The following is a 20204-nucleotide window of genomic DNA, read 5'->3' as shown; positions in this document are numbered from 1 at the left end:
AGAAAACTTAGAGGAGTGACTGCGAGGGTCAAAAATTTATATCAGGCATGGATGTTGTTCAAAAACACCATCCTGGAAGCCCAGGCCAAACATACTCCGCGTATTAAAAAAGGAGGACGGAAGACAAAACGACAGCCGGCGTGGTTAAATAGTGAGGTGAGGGAAGCTATTAGAGCTAAAAGAAAATCCTTCAGAAAATGGAAGAAGGAACCGACTGAAAATAATAAGAAACGGCATAAGGAATGTCAAGTCAAATGCAAAGCGCTGATAAGGAAAGCTAAGAGGGACTTCGAAAAAAAAGATTGCGTTGGAGGCAAAAACACATAGTAAAACATCAGATAAACATTATCGACCGGTGAGGCAAGATTTCCCTTGACTAAATCCATGTTGGCTTTGTCTCATTAATCAATGCTTTTGAATGTGCTCTGTAATTTTGTTCTTTTTAATAGCCTCTACCATTTTGCCCTTCCTTCCACCTTTTTTAAAATATTTATTTATTTATTGCATTTGTATCCCACATTTTCCCATCTCTTTGCAGGCTCAATGTGGCGTACGATACGTCATGAATGGTGGTCATATATTAGAAAATAGACATTAAGTATTACAGAAGGATCTTGGGTAACATGATAGTGAGAAAACATGATAGTAGTATTATAAACAACTACTATAAGACAGTTCTGAATATATGGGAAGGAGTTGTGTATATTCACATTGGTTAATCTTTGTGGTATGCTTTGTTAAAGAGATGGGTCTTCAGTAGTTTGCGGAAGTCCATTAGTTCGTGAATCGTTTTTATGTTGCGCGGCAACGCATTCCATAACTCTGTGCTCAAGTAGGTAAAGTAGGTAGTTTGTATTTTAGACCTTTGCAGTTAGGGAAGTGTAGATTCAGGAATGTGTGGGTTGATCTTTTGACATTTCTGGGTGGTAGGTCTATCAGATCTGACATGTAGGCTGGTGCGTCTCTGTGTATGATTTTGTGGACTAGGGAGCATATTTTCTCCGAGGACAAGCAGGCTGCTTGTTCTCACTGATGGGTTGACGTCCTCGGCAGCCCCCTCCATCGGAAAGTTTACTAGCAAAGGCCTTTGCTAGTCCTCGCGTGCCCATGCGCACCGCACATGCGCGGCCGTCTTCCCGCCCGAAACCGGCTCGAGCCGGCCAGTCTTCTTTCGTCCGCGCTCGGTACGGTCGTGTTACGCCGTTCGTGCCCCAGAGAGTCGACCTCGCGCGTCCTTTTCGACGTGTTTTTTTGCTGTTTTTTCCTTGAAAAAGTTCGGGAAGCGCTCCGGTAGTGTTCCGGAAGACCCTTTCGGATTTTCTGCCCTTCTCGTATTTCTCAGTTTTTGCCCCGTAAGTTTTCTTTCGTTGTCGGGGTAGGCCTCTTTTGGCCTCGGTCGAGATTTTTCTCCCTCTAAATTTTGGTGCTTCAATTTTCGCCATTTCGGCTTTTGATTTCGCCGGCGTGATTTTTCCGCCCATGACATCGAAGCCTTCCAGCGGCTTCAAGAAGTGCACCCAGTGCGCCCGGGTAATCTCGCTCACTGATAGGCACTCTGCGTGTCTTCAGTGTCTAGGGGCCCAGCACCGCCCTCAGAACTGCAGTCTGTGTTCCCTGTTACAAAGGCGGACTCAGGTAGCGAGATTAGCCCAGTGGAACGTTTTGTTCTCGGGCTCTTCATCGGCACCGGAGGCATCGAGTGCATCGACGTCGTCAGCGTCCGGACCATCTTCCTTGGCTGCCGCTCCATCGACTGCATCGAGGCATCGGACCTCTGCATCGGCGCCGAGGCATCGGGCGACTGCATCGACGTCGGTGGTACCAAGACTTCGTCTGCTGATGTCGTCGGACGGAGGTGCATCGTCAGGAGTGCAGGTGAGGGCTGTCCATTCCCCTGCTGGTGGCGGTGAGCCTTCGGGTGGGTCTCCTCCTACCCTGAGGGCTCCTGCGGTACAGCACCCCCGGGATCGACCCTCTTCGGTCTCGGCCCCGAGGAAGCGACGGATGGATTCTACGTCCTCCTCGTCGTTGCCGGGGAGCTCCGGTGACATGCTTCGGAAGAAGTCGAAGAAGCATCGACACCGGTCTCCTCCCCATGTCGGCACCGAGAGCTCTGGGTCGCCGAGGGATTCGGCACCCAGCAGGCATCGGCACCGAGAGGACCGCTCACCCTCTGTTCAGGAGGTGTCGATGCGCTCCACTCTGGACAGCCCGGAACAGCCTCCTCGCCCGGAACAGGTTCTGACGTCGACGCCTGCATCGACCTCTCAGCCTTTCTCTGCAGCCGCTCTAAACGAGAGCCTCCGGGCCGTTCTCCCAGAGATTCTGGGACAGCTGTTGCGCCCTACCCCTCCGGTACCGGCGGTGCTTGCGCCTCCGGTACCGTCGAGCGTGGCGCCGGCTGGCCCATCGCCCAGGTTGAGGTCCCCGACGTCGGTACCGCGTGCGGTGCTGACAGCGGCCACCTCCCAGGAAGGCTCCCCGACTACGTCGGCGGAGGGAGCTTCGCCGATGCGGGCGAGGGAGTCTACCTCTCGACGCCCCCACCGTGGACGGGGTTCCACCGAGTCGAGCAGGGCGAGGTTGCAGACGCAGGTTCGTGAACTTGTGTCTGACACCGAGGGTGAGGCCTCGTGGGAGGAAGAGGAGGACCCCAGATATTTCTCTGACGAGGAGTCTGAGGGTCTTCCTTCTGATCCCACTCCCTCTCCTGAGAGACAGCTTTCTCCTCCCGAGAGCCTGTCTTTTGCTTCCTTTGTCCGGGAGATGTCTACGGCCATCCCCTTCCCGGTGGTTGTGGAGGACGAGCCCAGGGCTGAAATGTTTGAGCTCCTGGACTATCCTTCTCCACCTAAGGAAGCGTCCACTGTTCCCTTGCACCATGTCCTGAAAAAGACATTGCTTGCGAACTGGACCAAGCCACTAAGTAATCCCCACATTCCCAAGAAGATTGAGTCCCAGTACCGAATCCATGGGGACCCAGAGCTGATGCGCACTCAGTTGCCTCATGACTCTGGAGTTGTGGATCTGGCCCTAAAGAAGGCTAAGAGTTCTAGGGAGCATGCTTTGGCGCCCCCGGGCAAAGACCCTAGAACCTTAGACTCCTTTGGGAGGAAGGCCTACCATTCTTCTATGCTCGTGGCCAAGATCCAGTCTTACCAGCTCTACACGAGCATACACATGCGGAACAATGTGCGGCAGTTGGCGGGTTTGGTTGATGCTCTTCCCCCTGAGCAAGCCAAGCCTTTTCAGGAGGTGGTCAGGCAGCTGAAGGCGTGCAGAAAATTCCTGGCCAGAGGAGTTTATGACACTTTTGATGTTGCGTCCAGGGCCGCTGCTCAAGGTGTGGTGATGCGCAGGCTCTCATGGCTGCGTGCCGCCGACCTGGAGAATAGACTCCAGCAGCGGATTGCGGACTCGCCTTGCCGTGCGGACAACATTTTTGGAGAAAAAGTCGAGCAGGTGGTAGAGTCTCTCCACCAGTGGGACACCGCATTCGACAAGTTCTCCCGCCGGCAGCCTTCAGCCTCTACCTCTACAGGTAGACGATTTTTCGGGGGAAGGAAGACTGGTCCCTATGCTTCTGGTAAGCGTAGGTACAATCCTCCTTCCCGACAGCCTGCGGCCCAGGCTAAGCCCCAGCGCGCTCGCTCTCGTCAGCAGCGTGCGCCTCAGCAAGGCCCCGCGGCTCCCCAGCAGAAGCAAGGGGCGAGCTTTTGACTGGCTCCAGCAGAGCATAGCCGACATCCAAGTGTCAGTGCCGGGCGACCTGCCGGTCGGGGGGAGGTTGAAAGCTTTTCACCAAAGGTGGCCTCTCATAACCTCCGATCAGTGGGTTCTCCAAATAGTCCGGCAGGGATACACCCTCAATTTGGCCTCAAAACCTCCAAATTGTCCACCGGGAGCTCAGTCTTACAGCTTCCAGCACAAGCAGGTACTTGCAGAGGAACTCTCCGCCCTTCTCAGCGCCAATGCGGTCGAGCCCGTGCCATCCGGGCAAGAAGGGCTGGGATTCTATTCCAGGTACTTCCTTGTGGAAAAGAAAACAGGGGGGATGCGTCCCATCCTAGACCTAAGGGCCCTGAACAAATATCTCGTAAAAGAAAAGTTCAGGATGCTTTCCCTGGGCACCCTTCTCCCCATGATTCAGCAAAACGATTGGCTATGCTCTCTGGACTTGAAGGATGCCTACACACACATCCCGATACTGCCAGCTCACAGACAGTATCTGCGATTTCAGTTGGGCACACGCCACTTCCAGTACTGTGTGCTACCCTTTGCGCTCGCCTCTGCGCCCAGGGTGTTCACAAAGTGCCTAGCTGTGGTAGCAGCGGCACTTCGCAGGCTGGGGGTGCACGTGTTCCCATATCTCGACGATTGGCTGGTGAAGAACACATCCGAGGCAGGAGCCCTGCAGTCCATGCAGATGACTATTCGCCTCCTGGAGCTACTGGGGTTTGTGATAAATTACCCAAAGTCCCATCTTCTCCCAGTGCAGAAACTCGAATTCATAGGAGCCCTGCTGGATTCTCGGACAGCTCGCGCCTATCTGCCAGAGGCGAGAGCCAACAACTTGTTGTCCCTCGTCTCGCGGGTGCGTGCGTCCCAGCAGATCACAGCTCGGCAGATGTTGAGATTGCTGGGCCACATGGCCTCCACAGTTCATGTGACTCCCATGGCCCGCCTCCACATGAGATCTGCTCAATGGACCCTAGCCTCCCAGTGGTATCAGGCCGCTGGGGGTCTAGAGGACGTGATCCACCTGTCCACGAGTTTTCTCAAATCCCTATATTGGTGGACGATTTGCTCCAATCTGACTCTGGGACGTCCCTTCTAAATTCCTCAGCCACAAAAAGTGCTGACCACGGATGCGTCTCTCCTGGGATGGGGAGCTCATGTCGATGGGCTTCACACCCAAGGAAGTTGGTCCCTCCAAGAACGCGATCTACAGATCAATCTTCTGGAGTTGCGAGCGATCTGGAACGCTCTGAAGGCTTTCAGAGATCGGCTGTCCCACCAAATTATCCAAATTCAGACAGACAACCAGGTTGCCATGTACTATGTCAACAAGCAGGAGGGCACCAGATCTCGCCCCCTGTGTCAGGAAGCCGTCAGCATGTGGCTCTGGGCCCGCCGTCTCGGCATGGTGCTCCAAGCCACATATCTGGCAGGCGTAAACAACAGTCTGGCCGACAGACTGAGCCGGATTATGCAACCTCACGAGTGGTCGCTCAACTCCCGAGTGGTGCGCCAGATCTTCCAAGCGTGGGGCACCCCCTTGGTGGATCTCTTCGCATCTCGAGTGAACCACAAAGTCCCTCAGTTCTGTTCCAGGCTTCAGGCCCCCGGCAGACTAGCATCGGATGCCTTCCTCCTGGATTGGGGGGAGGGCCTGCTGTATGCTTATCCTCCCATCCCTCTGGTGGGGAGGACTTTGTTGAAACTCAAGCAAGACCGAGGCACCATGATTCTGATTGCTCCTTTTTGGCCGCGTCAGATCTGGTTCCCCCTTCTTCTGGAGTTATCCTCCGAAGAACCGTGGAGATTGGAGTGTTTTCCGACCCTCATCACACAGGACGAGGGGGCGCTTCTGCATCCCAACCTCCAGTCTCTGGCTCTCACGACCTGGATGTTGAGGGCGTAGACTTTGCCTCTTTGGGTCTGTCAGAGGGTGACTCCCGCATCTTGCTTGCTTCCAGGAAAGACTCCACTAAGAGAAGTTACTTCTTCCATTGGAGGAGGTTTGCCGTCTGGTGTGACAGCAAGGCCCTAGATCCTCGCTCTTGTCCTACACAGACCCTGCTTGAATACCTTCTGCACTTGTCTGAGTCTGGTCTCAAGACCAACTCTGTAAGGGTTCACCTTAGTGCAATCAGTGCATACCATTACCGTGTGGAAGGTAAGCCGATCTCAGGACAGCCTTTAGTTGTTCGCTTCATGAGAGGTTTGCTTTTGTCAAAGCCCCCTGTCAAGCCTCCTACAGTGTCATGGGATCTCAATGTCGTTCTCACCCAGCTGATGAAACCTCCTTTTGAGCCACTGAATTCCTGCCATCTGAAGTACTTGACCTGGAAGGTCATTTTCTTGGTGGCAGTTACTTCAGCTCGTAGAGTCAGTGAGCTTCAGGCCCTGGTAGCCCAGGCCCCGTACACCAAATTTCATCATAACAGAGTAGTCCTCCGCACTCACCCTAAGTTCCTGCCAAAGGTTGTGTCGGAGTTCCATCTGAACCAGTCAATTGTCTTGCCAACATTTTTTCCCCGTCCTCATTCCTGCCCTGCTGAACGTCAGCTGCACACATTGGACTGCAAGAGAGCATTGGCCTTCTACCTGGAGCGGACACAGCCCACCAGACAGTCCGCCCAATTGTTTGTTTATTTTGACCCCAATAGGAGGGGAGTGGCTGTAGGGAAACGCACCATATCCAATTGGCTAGCAGATTGCATTTCCTTCACTTACGCCCAGGCGGGGCTGGCTCTTGAGGGTCATGTCACGGCTCATAATGTTAGAGCCATGGCTGCGTCGGTAGCCCACTTGAAGTCAGCCTCCATTGAAGAAATTTGCAAAGCTGCGACGTGGTCATCTGTCCACACATTCACATCTCATTACTGCCTGCAGCAGGACACCCGACGCGACAGTCGGTTCGGGCAGTCAGTTCTTCAGAACCTGTTTGGGCTTTAGGATCCAACTCCACCCCCCGAGGGCCCTGTTGTTCTGTTCCAGGCTGCACTCTCAGTTAGTTGGTAAATTTTTTTAGGTCAATCTCTTTAATGTCCTCGCCGTTGCGAGGCCCAATTGACCATGGTTGTTGTTTTGAGTGAGCCTGGGGGCTAGGGATACCCCATCAGTGAGAACAAGCAGCCTGCTTGTCCTTGGAGAAAGCGAATGCTACATACCTGTAGAAGGTATTCTCCGAGGACAGCAGGCTGATTGTTCTCACAAACCCGCCCGCCTCCCCTTTGGAGTTGAGTCTTCCCTAGAAGTGTATTGTCTTGCTACATACTGGATTGGCCGGCTCGAGCCGGTTTCGGGCGGGAAGACGGCCGCGCATGCGCGGTGCGCATGGGCGCGCGAGGACTAGCAAAGGCCTTTGCTAGTAAACTTTCCGATGGAGGGGGCTGCCGAGGACGTCAACCCGTCAGTGAGAACAATCAGCCTGCTGTCCTCGGAGAATACCTTCTACAGGTATGTAGCATTCGCTATGTCTGATCTGGGCTTCCAGGATGGTGTTTTTGAACAGCATCTATGTCTGAAGTAAATTTGTTACCTTTGCAGCTGCTCCTCTAGGTGGGTTTTTTTTTTTTTTTTTTAACCATTCTTCTCATTTTATCATAGTCTCCTTTCTGAAAGTTAAATGCTAACATATTGGATTTCCTGTTTTTACTTTCTCCGGAGATAGTATCAAATTTGATCATATTATGATCACTGTGGCCCCAGCACCAATTACTTCCTGCACCAGATCATGAGCTCAGCTAAGGAGTAGGTCTAGAATTTTCCCCCTCTTGTTGGTTCTTGAACCAGCTGTTTCATAAAGCAGGTGTTGATTTCATCAAGGAATTTTACCTCCCTCACATGCATTGATGATATATTTACCCAGCCAATATCAGGGTAATTGAAATCACCCATTATTATTGTGTTGCCAAGTCAGTTGCCGAGGCTCAGTCATTTGGTGTCACCCATATGTGGTAATGTATATCCTGCTGTCCTCGGAACACCTGCCCAGGTGTTCTGCCCAGGTTTTACAGCCTGCTTTACTGACAGACTACTCAGTAATTACTGTGGATGCTTTTGGATTCGTATTAGGTAAGTGAGACTTTTATTATAGAGGGTCTAAGATACACAGTGATATATATATATATATATACACACATACACACACAATGATTATAACTGAAAAGAAACAATACCTATAAGCAATCATTACATCACTGATCCCTATATCCATGCAATGCTAGGAGTTTCTAGACCAGAAAAAGAAGCAATAAACAATCATCATTATGCATACATCCATCACTGGTCCTTAAATCATCCAGGCTTTTTACATCAGCAGAGAGAAGCCCTTTTTTCAGCGAAGCCAGAGTTTTACCAGGAGTCTGGTTCTATGTAATGCGTCCACCCATAAATGAGCTTCCAGCTTCACTGCAAAAGGCCTCCTTTTTTTATTAGGCTTAGAACTCATGTTCAGAGCTAAGGAAAAGTACAGAATGCTTGAGAATTTCTCTGTTTTGTTAAAGAAGGCATACTGTGGGATTGTGGTCACATGTTTCTCAGTCCAGGTGGCCAGTCTGAACTCAAAACATGCTTCACCTCCCTCTTCACATACCAAATTAATTAGAGCTGTGTCTTATCTTCTTCTACATTCCAAATCATTTTCATACAAACAGAATTGCTTCTAATCAAATATACAGACCCCGATTACACTTGTTGGTCAAGGCAGAGTTGAAAAAACAATCTTTAAAATTCACTTCTATTACACCAGGTGAGTAACTTCGCTTTTCTGTAGGAGGAAGAATGCAAACTTTTTCTCTCTACACTCCCTGTATTTCATTTTACGTCTTCTAATTTTTCATATATCTTTGGAATACAGTGTGGCAACTGTTCTAGGAATAAGACCTTAAAACCTTTGCTCACTCTTTTTAGGTTTTAGCACTTTTTATTGATAACAGAGCATATAAACACAGGCAAACAACAATAACGAAAGTGGAGTACAGCAGCCAAACAGCTGAGCCTCAATAGCAGAAACTAGTCATCAGGATATTATATCCCCCAACCCCCAACTCCCCCATAAATCCCAAACATTGTGAACAAACGGATCTTTGGGCCCATACTCTTGTAGCCCCCAGATCCCTAAGAAACAGAGAATGAAATAATCCCTTCTCTCCCACCAATCCAAACCCCCCCATAAAACCCTCAGATACAAATCCCCATCCTTGGCAGCATTCCCCCCTCCCCCCCCCCAACCAACTTATAGATAATATTGCTATTCTCATTACTTACAAATGACTCAGCAATAAACTACGCTCCCTAGGACTCAATGTATGCAGATAGGCAGTCCATATCAGATAAAACGATTTTTCTGCTTCACTGGTCCTGTGGCCGCTTTCGCCTCCCACATGGCCAACTGCTGTACTTGATTTCGCCAATTCCACACTGAAGGGGCTTCCACTGAAGTCCAAGATTGAAGAACATATTTATGGGCAACAAGACTCAGTTTCTGAAAAGACGAAACTTGGCCCTTTGTCCTCACCTGATAAGCTCCTTGTATGTCCAGTAGTAACTGTTCCATCGATCCAAGAACATCCCCAAGCCCTTTGTATGTCCAGTAGTAACTGTTCCATCGAACCAAGAGTGACCAAAGACCATGTATTGCACCACAGAGTACCAAAATGATTGAATCTTAGGACAATCCCCAGTAGAGTTCCCCAAAGTACTAGCAGCCCTACCACATTTAATATAAAATAGTGACTCTTCAATACCTGCCTGGAACAGCTACACCTTGGAGAAATAAGCATGATGAATCATTCTAAAATTACTTTGCTGAGGGCAGGCCCTGGATACCAAATGAGGAATAGCCCCAATGGCAGCCTGAAGATACCAAGTATCTAAAGCATGCCCTAGCTCCACCACCCATCAGTCCTGAAGGCCTGACATATCCCATCCCATCTGACGCGACCAGAGTGTCTTATGTAGGCTCGAGACTGACAGCCCTTGCAATTTGGCTCCCATGCAGTCGCATAAGGAACTGGCTTTGAGGGAATTAATATAGTTGCACAACTTACACTATCTAAAACGTTTACCCCACTGTACATCAAACCTCTGCTGAAGATCCTCAAACAGCAAAAGTGCCATGTCCTGAGCTAAGAGATGTTCTAAATGAAGAAAGCCGTAAGTTTTCCAGGATCGGAGAACTGGGTTAACCAACCTGGGTTGAAAAGCCAGATTACTTCAGATGGTGAGAATGTCAGTAACTGAATGATACCTCCCCAAAAGGTGCACTAATGCCCTCCATATCTCCTGTAGTGGCCGTAGAAGTCTGAAGCCCTTATAATAACAAGGAAGCTGGGCAGTCAGACAGACAGTGCAACAAAGTAAGAAAATCAAAAGGAGCAAAAAATTCACTTTCCAAGTCCAAAAGCGTAAACTGGGCCCTACGAAAAAGCCAGTCCCCTAAGTGGCAGAGTAGGCAAGCCTGATTGTACAATTTGTAATCGGGTAAACCTAAACCCCCCTGGCTCCATTTCCCAAGCAAATAATACCAGTGGACTTTCGGTTTTCTTTCCGCCCAACAAAACCTACTGAGAAGGCCATGGAGCTTACGAAGATCCCACTGTAACACCCAGAGCGGCAAAGTCTACAACAAGTAAAGCCATGTGAGGAAAATGATCATATGGAGCAGACTAATAGGCCCCATTAAAGACAACAAAAGATCTGACCAACACCTTTCGGGTCTCCACAAGCAATGGCAGAACATTAATAGCGTAGAGAGTCATAGGATGCGTGGCTAGCTGGATTCTCAGATATCGAATTGATTGAGTCACCCTTTTCAGTGGGAATGTTGAGCCCAAGATCACTTTCAGAGCCACAGAAGAAGGTAACACCTCCAACTTTGAAGGTTTAACTTAAAACTGACAAAATCCCTGTATTCTGAAAACAACTGTACAAGCGTTGGGAGTGACCGATCAGGATGGGTGATATGCTACCAAGATGATGTCAGCAAAGGCTGCCGCTTTGAAACACAAGGGACCTATCTGAATACCATGAGGTTCCGGAGTCTAATAGATATCTCACATCAATGGGTCCAAGGTAAGGATGAAAAGTAACGATAATAGTGGACATCCCTGTCGGGTACGCTGCTGAATCTGAAAGCTAGCAGATACTGTAATATTGACTATAACGTGAGCTCGAGGAGACAAAAGCGCTTTGTCCATAGACAAGAACCTCCCATCAATACCATACTTTAAGAAGATGTCAAAAAGAAAATCCTAGTGGTCACGATCAAACGCCTTCTTGGCATCAAAGCTCATCATCAAGGAAGGACAATCATCCCAAGCTCTCCACTCCAGAGCCACCAAGATGCACTGCAAGTTCTTTGCGATAGACCAACTCCGTATGAACTCCTGGACTTTGAGGATTAATGAAGGCAGATACCATGCAAGCCTATTGGCCATAATCTTAGCCAAAAGTTTAACCTCAGAACTGAGTAAGGAAATAGGCCAATAGGATTCAGTTAGTGCAGGATCCTGTCCTAGCGTAGGATGTACTATAATCTGTACAATATTAAGCTACTGCTGGGCGGCTTCCTCATCCACCATCACAGTAAATATTTGGGTGAGAGGCAGCACGGAAGCCTATCGCATTAGCTTGTAAAATTCTACTCAGTACCCATCTGGGCCAGGAATCTTCATCAAAGTGCTCTGCTTAATCGCCAACCAGACCTCATCCTGACTCAGTTTGGTTCAGCACAGCTTGCTAAGTGGGAGTAAGTTCGGTCACTAAAATGTTTTCCAGATACTGAGACACCTGCAGACCCTCCTCAGGGGGCACTGCATAGAGTTCTTGATAATACTGCACAGTAATGTCCTGTATAGCTACATCAGCAGTAACCTGAGGCCCCCAAGGATCCCGGAGCAGTAAGACTCGAGTCGTGCCCCCACATTGAGAGATTAATCAGGCCAACAACAGACTACATAATGATGATACATATAGTATGTGAGGGATTTGCATGCTCTCTGCTTCAGAAGTACATTTTTTTTCCAAAGCTTATAACTTCATTGAAGAAATTCAATCAACATAAATCATAATTCAACATATCAACCATTCCCCAAACCCAGCCCTCCTATCTCCTTTCTTTCACAATGTCAGACCCACAGTGTAGGATAGGCTCCCTTTCCTTCCCTTAACATAAACTGATTGGTAAAGTCTTAGCCTTCTGTAGAGTCTCCTGATTCCCCTTTAGGAGATTTTCTCAAACACATTTCCTTTATTTATCTCAGATCTTATGAAAGGAGTTCAGTTGTCCATTCTTGATAGCCATTAATTCCACCGTATGGTGTAGATACTCCATTTTTTTTACGGTAGATTGAGGTGAAGGGAAGATCTGCTTTTTTCATGCAGCGGCCAAAACCAAGCGGGCTGCTGTAAATAATTGAATAGCCCAACTGTGATGTTCGACTTTTATCCCAAAGGGTCCACCCAGCAGACAGGATCTGGACCGAATTCACAATGCTACCAGAAGATCTTATCTCACAGACACTTAAAAGATTCGCCAAATCTCGCTGTAAATTAGATATATGCCCAAACAACCTCATGAAGTCGGCCCCCCAACAATTCATTATGGACCTAACAAACCATGTGAATTTCATGCTACAAAATGGACTCTTCCCAAAGGAGAAAGGAAATATTCTACTCCCCCCATACCAAAAGATGCAAAGAAAAATACTAATGAACTATAGACCAGTAGCATCCATTCCCCTACTCACCAAAATAACAGAAGGCATGGTGACCAAACAATTCACAGAATACCTAAACAAGTTCTCGATACTGCACGATTCCCAGTCAGGATTCCACTCTAATCACAGTACGGAAACCGTACTAGTCAGGCTTATGACCAAACTCAAACAATTGATAGCAAACGGCAACAACATACTACTGTTACAATTTGACATGTCAAGCGCATTCGATATGGTTGACCATGGAATTTTACTACACATCCTCGAATACTTCAGAATCAGAGGTAACGTTCTCAGATGGTTCAAGGGTTTCCTAACCACCCGCTCATATCAAGTGACATCAAACTCGACTACATCAGCCACATGGACACCTAAATGCGGAGTTCCACAGGGATCCCCCCTCTCACCGACCATATTCAACCTAATGATGACACCCTTGGCTAAGCTACTATCGAATCAGAATCTAAACCCATATATATATATGTTGATGATGTAACAATCTTTATCCCATTCAAATGCGATCTAAGAGAAATTTCCGACGAAATCAACCAAAGCCTACACGTAATGAACTCCTGGGCAGATGCATTTCGACTGAAACTAAATGCTGAAAAAAATCCAATGCCTAGTTCTCACCTCGCAATACAACAAAAAGGAATTCACTACCATCAACACACCTAATCTAAGTCTACCAGACACCCTAAAAATCCTTGGAGTCACCATTGATCGACACCTAACACTTGAGAATCATGCAAAAAACATAACTAAAAAGATGTTCCACTCAATGTGGAAACTAAAAAGAGTCAGATCATTTTTCCCAAGGAATGTCTTCCGCTACCTGGTACAATCACTGTTAGTCATCTGGACTATTGCAACTCACTCTACGCCGGCTGCAAAGAGCAAATACTCAAAAAAACTCCAGACAGCCCAGAACATGGCAGCCAGACTTATATTCGGCAGACCAAAATACGAAAGCGCAACACCCCTTCGCGAAAAACTACACTGGCTCCCACTCAAAGAACGCATCACGTTCAAACTCTGTACCTTGGTCCATAAAATCATCCATGGTGACGCCCCAGCCTACATGTCAGACCTCCCCCCTTTCTATCCAGCATCTGCCCCCTTTCTCTCCCCTTTCCATCCAGCGTCTGCCCCCTCTCATTTCCCTTTCCATCCAGCGTCTATTTTCGGTTTAGCTATTTGCCACAGCAATCCTTTCCAGTACCTAAGTTGGCTAAACAAATTTGAAAATAAATATATTGTGAAAAATGCTGAAATCTTTTGTGTCTTTAAATTTGCTGCTTATTAACTTAATTTTATTTGCATGATTTTTAGGTGTAAGGTGATTAAAAGGTTTGGTAAGTCTTTAGTAGGAGGTAACATACCTATGTGTTTACTTCAATAGGCAATCAGTGGAGTTTCATTAACAACAGTCTACATACCCAGAGTTTGTGCAGATCAAGTAAGGGCAACAGTAGCCTTGATAGACTGTATTCAAGAAAGATCAGAAAACAATTGGTTCATCACAAACAGGTAATCTGTAAATTGTAGTAAACTTTTGCTTTCTTTTATACACGCTGATTTTCCTGTACCTAACTTAGAATTTTAAGAGTCAGTAGTAGGAATAAAATAACAATGAGTATTCTCGGATAGTGCAGAAGTTGTTCTTAGGCTCTGTCTTCATGAATATCAGAGCTGGATGTGAAGATATTATACAGTAGGTATAAATCATCTTGCGCTATGCAGTGTATCAGGTCCAAGATAGTTTTTGGTTTTTAGTAGCTTTACAGTTGATATTCAGCCCACAGTGGTCAACATTTTTTTTGAATGCTGGCCGCAGTTGGCTGATCTACATTAAGAACATCTAGACCCAGATATTCAGTACTAAGCCACATCTGGTTACCAGTGGAATATCTGTGGCATTGGTGTCTACTGGAAGTTATCCAGTGCTTTTGGGAACATTAGGACTGGTTTTTTATGCTGTCCAGCTTGCCTGGATAGTTATCTGGGCACCAGTATTGAATATTGGCAGTGCCTGCATAACTACCCAGGCACTAACCAGATTATTCTGTGGTGGTTTGTGCTGATCCTCAGAAGCACTCTCCGGTTAGTGCTGCTGAGAATTTGTAGTGTACCTGATAAGTAGGAGTTAACCAGGTAGGAACAACTTCCATCCTTTTAACTCCCACTGAATATCAACAGGTTTGCGTCTGCTTTTTGCTAGATATTAAAATAGTGCAGATGGGTTTTTTTTCCTTCTGGTCCAACAAGATGGAAAGGACATTTTGACTTGAATTCAATTTCTTAGTCTCTTTTGTGATGGCCAGTCCTGCTTTCCGTTGGTCATCACTTGATTTATGGGTACATCTGTAGTCCAGATACTGTGGTTTGATGCAAACTCCTTTTATTGACCAATACTTCATCAGAGAGTTCCATAGCTTCAGGTGAATTACAGAACTTGTTTCCTAATGTTTTGGGTGGTAGTTATCTGCAATCTCAATCCAATAAACCTGTTGAGAATTTGGCATAATCAGATGAGTTTTAACCCATCTTGGTTACATCTAATGTAAATTAAAGTGCAAAATATGGATTAGAAGCATACAGGAGGAGAGAGATATAAGTTATTTACATCATTTAATTAGTTAACATTTCTTTTAGCAACTTAATTTGTTAAAGGCGAAACAGAAGGCGTTGGTGGAACAGATAGAAAAAGAGAAAATACAGAGCAACAAAGGATCATCTTACAAACTTCTAGTGGAGCAGGCAAAACTGAAGCAAGCTACTTCTAAGGTATGGAAAAAGGCAGCTGTATTTACTGGTTGGTTTATAGTTGTCCAGTCTTATTCATCAGATTAATAGTAGGGTTTTAAGGGATAATATTACTATTAAATTTTTTTTGTTGTTGCATGGACTTTAGAATGGCAAGAGATTTCAGAAAGGAGTATGAGCTGTGGTGGTTTTTCTTTGGCTTTTCTCATATTGGATGTTTTTGTTTGGGGGGGGGGGGGGTGAGGTTCTCCTGTACCTTCCTACTCAGATCTCTATTTACAGCCTCACATGAATATTATCTGATAGAGTTGGCACAAGCTGCATTTGTTCAAGAATTATTAGGAAAGAGAGCAGAAAATTGAGAATATTATCTTGCCTTTGTATCTCTCCATGGTGCGACCGCACCTCAAATATTGTATGCAGTTTTGGTTCCCACATCTCAAAAAAGATAATAGCAAAATTAGAAACAGTACAGAGAAGGGCCCTGAAAATATAAAGGGAATGGGATGACTTCCCTATGAGGAAAGGCTAGAGAAGCTAGGGCTCTTCAGCTTGGAGAAGAGATGGCTGAGGGGATATGATAGAGGTGTAAAAAAGTACTAAGTTGAGTGGAACAAGTACTACTACTACTACTAATAGCATTTGTATAGCGCTACCAGACGCACACAGCACTGAACACTTGATTTAGAGAGACAGTCCCTTGTTTACTGTTTCCAATACAAGGACTAGGGAGTATGCAGTGAAATTAAGTAGTAAATTTAAAACAAATTGGAGAAAATATTTCTTTCCTCAACTTTTAATTAAACTCTGGAATTCATTGCGAGACAACATGGTAAAAGCGGTTAGCATAGCAGGGTTTAAAAAAAAAAGAATTTAAACAAGTTCCTGCAAGAAAAGCCCATAAGCCATTAAGATGGATTTGTGATGATCCACTGCTTATTCTGGGATAAACACCATAAAATCTGTTTTTCTCCTTTGTGATCTTACTGGGTACTTGTGATGTGGATTGGCCACTGTTAGTAGTAAGATACAGGGCTTGATGGACCTTCAGTCTTTCCCAGTATGGCAATTCTTATGCTCTTATGAGCACAACCATGCGTTTCATAACTGGTACCCTGTGCAGCTCCCCTCTCTGTTTCTAGTTTTTGTAAATATTGTTCTTTCACACATGGCACAACTGTTGACCCGTAAGCTGTTTGAACTGACTCGTATCATACTTTACCTGTCACTCTACAGTGACCTGCTTAATACAACTAAGAAACAGCTTTTAGGATTATGATTTGTCTAGACATATTTAGGCTCTGGGAATGAGAATCACAGGAAATCGCAAACAAGTTGCTTGTGTCAAACTTCTTATTTTTCTGGCTTTGAATTAATATAGTGCAGATGGTCATTCCTTAACCGGGTCAGTACAAACTAGAGAGCAAATCCATTGTGTTCCTTTGAGGAGAAACAAATGTCAGATTATGAAGGGAGTATCCACTCAATGAATTGAGATGGATTAACAACTTTCAACCCTTTTATGTTTAAACGTTTTTGTTAAATTTTAACAGAGTATACAATAACAACACAGTCTGCTATTTTATTTATTTTACAGCACTTATACCCCACAGTTTCCCACCGCTGGCAGGCTCAGTGTGGCTTACAACATTTAAGTAACAAACAGGCGAGTACAATAAATGGAATGGGATAAGTGGGGCGGAAAGGTAAAGGGATAGGAAAAAAGTAGGTAAGTCCACAAGATCACTAGAGGGGTCGGAGTCCAGGAGTCAGTGAGGCAAAAAGGTGGGAAAATGTGGGATACAAATGCAATAAATAAATAAAGACAGGATCTTTAGGGTAAGCTTGCCCAAATAAGTAGGTCTTGAGAGACTTCCTGAAAGTCAGATTATCTTGAACCGTTTTTACTGATTTAGGTAATGCATTCCACAAATGAGTACTGTCATAGGAAAAGGTGGAAGCATATGTGGTTTTACTAACAAAACACCTTGCAGATTAACAGCACATAAGTAGTCAGTAACAAAACTGTTTTACAAAATTAACTCCCCCTCCCCCCCTTCCCATCCCCCCCCCTCTTTCCACTAGTAACCCTCTCAACCTGCCCTTATAGCAACATTATTATCCATACGAATACATTCCAAACTCCCAACAAGGGATTACCTATAGTTGCGTAACAATAAATCACAATTATTCACATACCCCCTCCCCTTTAACTTTCAACCCTTTTAATGGAGAGGCAGATGCTTGGTTTTATGAATCTGTATTCATAAAATATATAAATACTGTCTTAGGCATTTTGTTTTGCTGCCTATGGTAAAGAGGTCAGTTTTAACTTTCAGCCCTTTTAATTGAGAGGCAGATGCTTGGTATTATGAATCTGTATTCATAAAATATATAAATACTGTCTTAGGCATTTTGTTTTGCTGCCTATGGTAAAGAGGTCAGTTTTAACTTTCAGCCCTTTTAATTGAGAGGCAGATGCTTGGTATTATGAATCTGTATTCATAAAATATATAAATACTGTCTTAGGCATTTTGTTTTGCTGCCTATGGTAAAGAGGTCAGTTTACGTTTTTCAAGGAAATTTCTGAATAACAGAATATATTTTTTAGCCTTCATATGCTGTTCTTCACGCCACAAGGACAGTTGTCTGTGAGCTTAGTTCTTCTTTCTGCTTGAGGACAGAAAGGGGCATCTTATCTGGACGTGAACCATTCATCATCCCTCTAAAGCCTGCATGGTTTCATCTGTTCAACAGCTGGCATATTCTATCATCCTCATTGTCTCAAATGTTTTGTTTACTTGATAAACCAAAATTTCTTCTCTGTCAGTGATTGTTAACCTAGGCTTCGGGAGACACCAAAACAGCCACTTTGTGATATCCATGGTGAACATGTATATTCAACATAGATGTACAAAAATCAGATTGGCTGGATATGCCTAAGGACTAGATTGTGAACCCATATAACAACTCAATAGTAATGCTAAGTGTCATGCAAGTATATGTTTAACAGTTTCTTTGCCAGTTTTAAGATTTCACCAGTTTTTGTACCTTGATGTTGAAATTCAGAAATAGCTGAGCTGAAAAGCTATTTTACTTGCACTTACAGGGTATAGATAGCACTCATCAACATTTGGTTTAAAAAGGAGAATACTTGCAAACATAGCTTTTGGTAGATTTTGATTAAGCTGCAGGGACATTGAGTTTAGTTATTTTCTGCACAGCACTTTAAGGATTTGATACGCCTTCGACGAACAGCAGAATGGCCTCGCTCTACTTTGGATACAGAGGTTTCAACAACAAAGGAAAGTCCAGAGATGGAGCCACTTCCTTTCACTCTCTCTCATGAGCGCTGCATCTCAGTTGTGCAGAAATTAGCCCTCTTTCTTCTGTCAATGGACTTCACATGCCATGCAGATTTGCTCCTCTTCGTCTGTAAGGTAAGCAGTGATACTTAATTTTGGAGGGGTGGTTTTGGGGGCTCCAGTATTTCCTGTTTGCTTCCTAACTGTTGTCATTGTATGTCAGCATAGCTCATAGGGTAGCCTGTGTGCCTTGAGGCCCTTTGGTCTCTCCATCAAGGACCAGGGAAATGATGAAGAGGGCAGCAAAGATGTACTTGATCTTAGTTGATGTGGGTTGTATTAGTGCATAACCCTTTATCATCTGTGCTTATATCCTTACTCCTTGTAATACTTTTTGATTAAGTACCAGAAGACCACCAAAATCAGTATGCAACTAAACACAAGTGCTTCAATCTAGCAACAAGTGTAACTCTTAAGTGCAAATGTGTTGCCAAGCAAAACAAAACCTTCAAGCAATGGCTCAACTTCTTATTTTCTTATTTTTTTTTAATTTTTAGAGGAGAAAAGGCCTCGGAGATATTTGCCAAGTTAGGCTGCATGCACACTGGCAGCACGTCTGTATTCCCTTAAGCAACTACCTTTTAATCATTGGCCACAAAAACTCCTCTGTTTTTATCATTTCTTTACTTTTTTCAATTAAATGACATTCTGTCTATATTATTTAAAGGACGAACTAATGGAGCAACTGTATCTGAAATTCCCTAATTAAAATCAATGGATGCTGTCCAAGTTAAAAAATCAAAACAGTATAGTAGCGCCAGAAAAGCAAAATTAATGAAGTTAGAAGCAGCCTCATATTTACTAGTCCAATGTCAAATGTGTAATTTCCCTCATGTAAAAGTGATCCCTTCACTATACATGAGATCTTCTTGTTAAGAAAGAAAAAATAGAATTGAGATTGGCTCAGCATGAAAATTATCTACAACCAGACTTACATTGTACATCATTCACAGTTCCACTCATGGGCACAGCAGGGATTACATCAAAGTGTGGAGATTAAAAAATCTAAAATATTGAAAATAATGTCATAAAATGGTGGCTTCAGCTTCATGCCAATTTGTAGCTCTTCAATTTTTCATTTCATTTTATTTTATAGGTTCTTGCTAGAATTGCAAATGCCACAAGGCCCACAATTCATTTGTGTGAAATTGTAAATGAACAGCAACTGGAAAGACTATTATTACTATTAGTAGGAACTGATTTCAATAGAGGAGACATCTCATGGGGAGGAGCTTGGGCTCAGTATTCTCTCACCTGTATGCTGCAGGATATTTTAGCAGGTACGTAGTCTGGTGGTATACAAGAGCACATAAATTGTTTGGTAAATTAGAACTTGGTTTGTGGGGCCAGGGTTGAAGGATTCATTCTTTAAATGTGCTGTGAGGACTAGATTGAGGGTGAGAGAAAGGGAGAGCTGTGTTTGCTGATCTGGCGCTTTCAGGGAGCTTTTTAGGTTATTAGCTGAGAAAAAACAAGTATACCTTACTGCTGCTGTTAGAAGGCAGTGTTACTCTAGTGATGTACAGAAGCGAATATATCAGATTAAGTGGTAATATTTTTAAATTTATTATATATTTGTTTTTATTCCAATTCCTTCTTCCCCCTAAATGTTACTCAAGTTGAC

General features: G+C 45.0%; 1 protein-coding gene across 1 annotated transcript in view; it reads left to right on the top strand.

Moving 5' to 3' along the window:
* Positions 1-20204, top strand: part of BIRC6 (baculoviral IAP repeat containing 6) — a 965314-nt gene that overhangs the window by 363587 nt on the left and 581523 nt on the right. The window contains 4 exon segments of the mRNA XM_030196513.1: positions 13852-13979; positions 15105-15236; positions 18440-18655; positions 19677-19860. Of these exon segments, the coding sequence (XP_030052373.1) occupies positions 13852-13979; positions 15105-15236; positions 18440-18655; positions 19677-19860 (660 nt within the window).

Source organism: Microcaecilia unicolor, chromosome 3 (genome assembly GCF_901765095.1).
Source record: "Microcaecilia unicolor chromosome 3, aMicUni1.1, whole genome shotgun sequence".
NCBI lineage: Eukaryota > Metazoa > Chordata > Amphibia > Gymnophiona > Siphonopidae > Microcaecilia > Microcaecilia unicolor.
The sequence above is the reverse complement of the archived record's forward strand: the minus strand, read 5'-3'. Positions and strand labels throughout refer to the sequence as shown.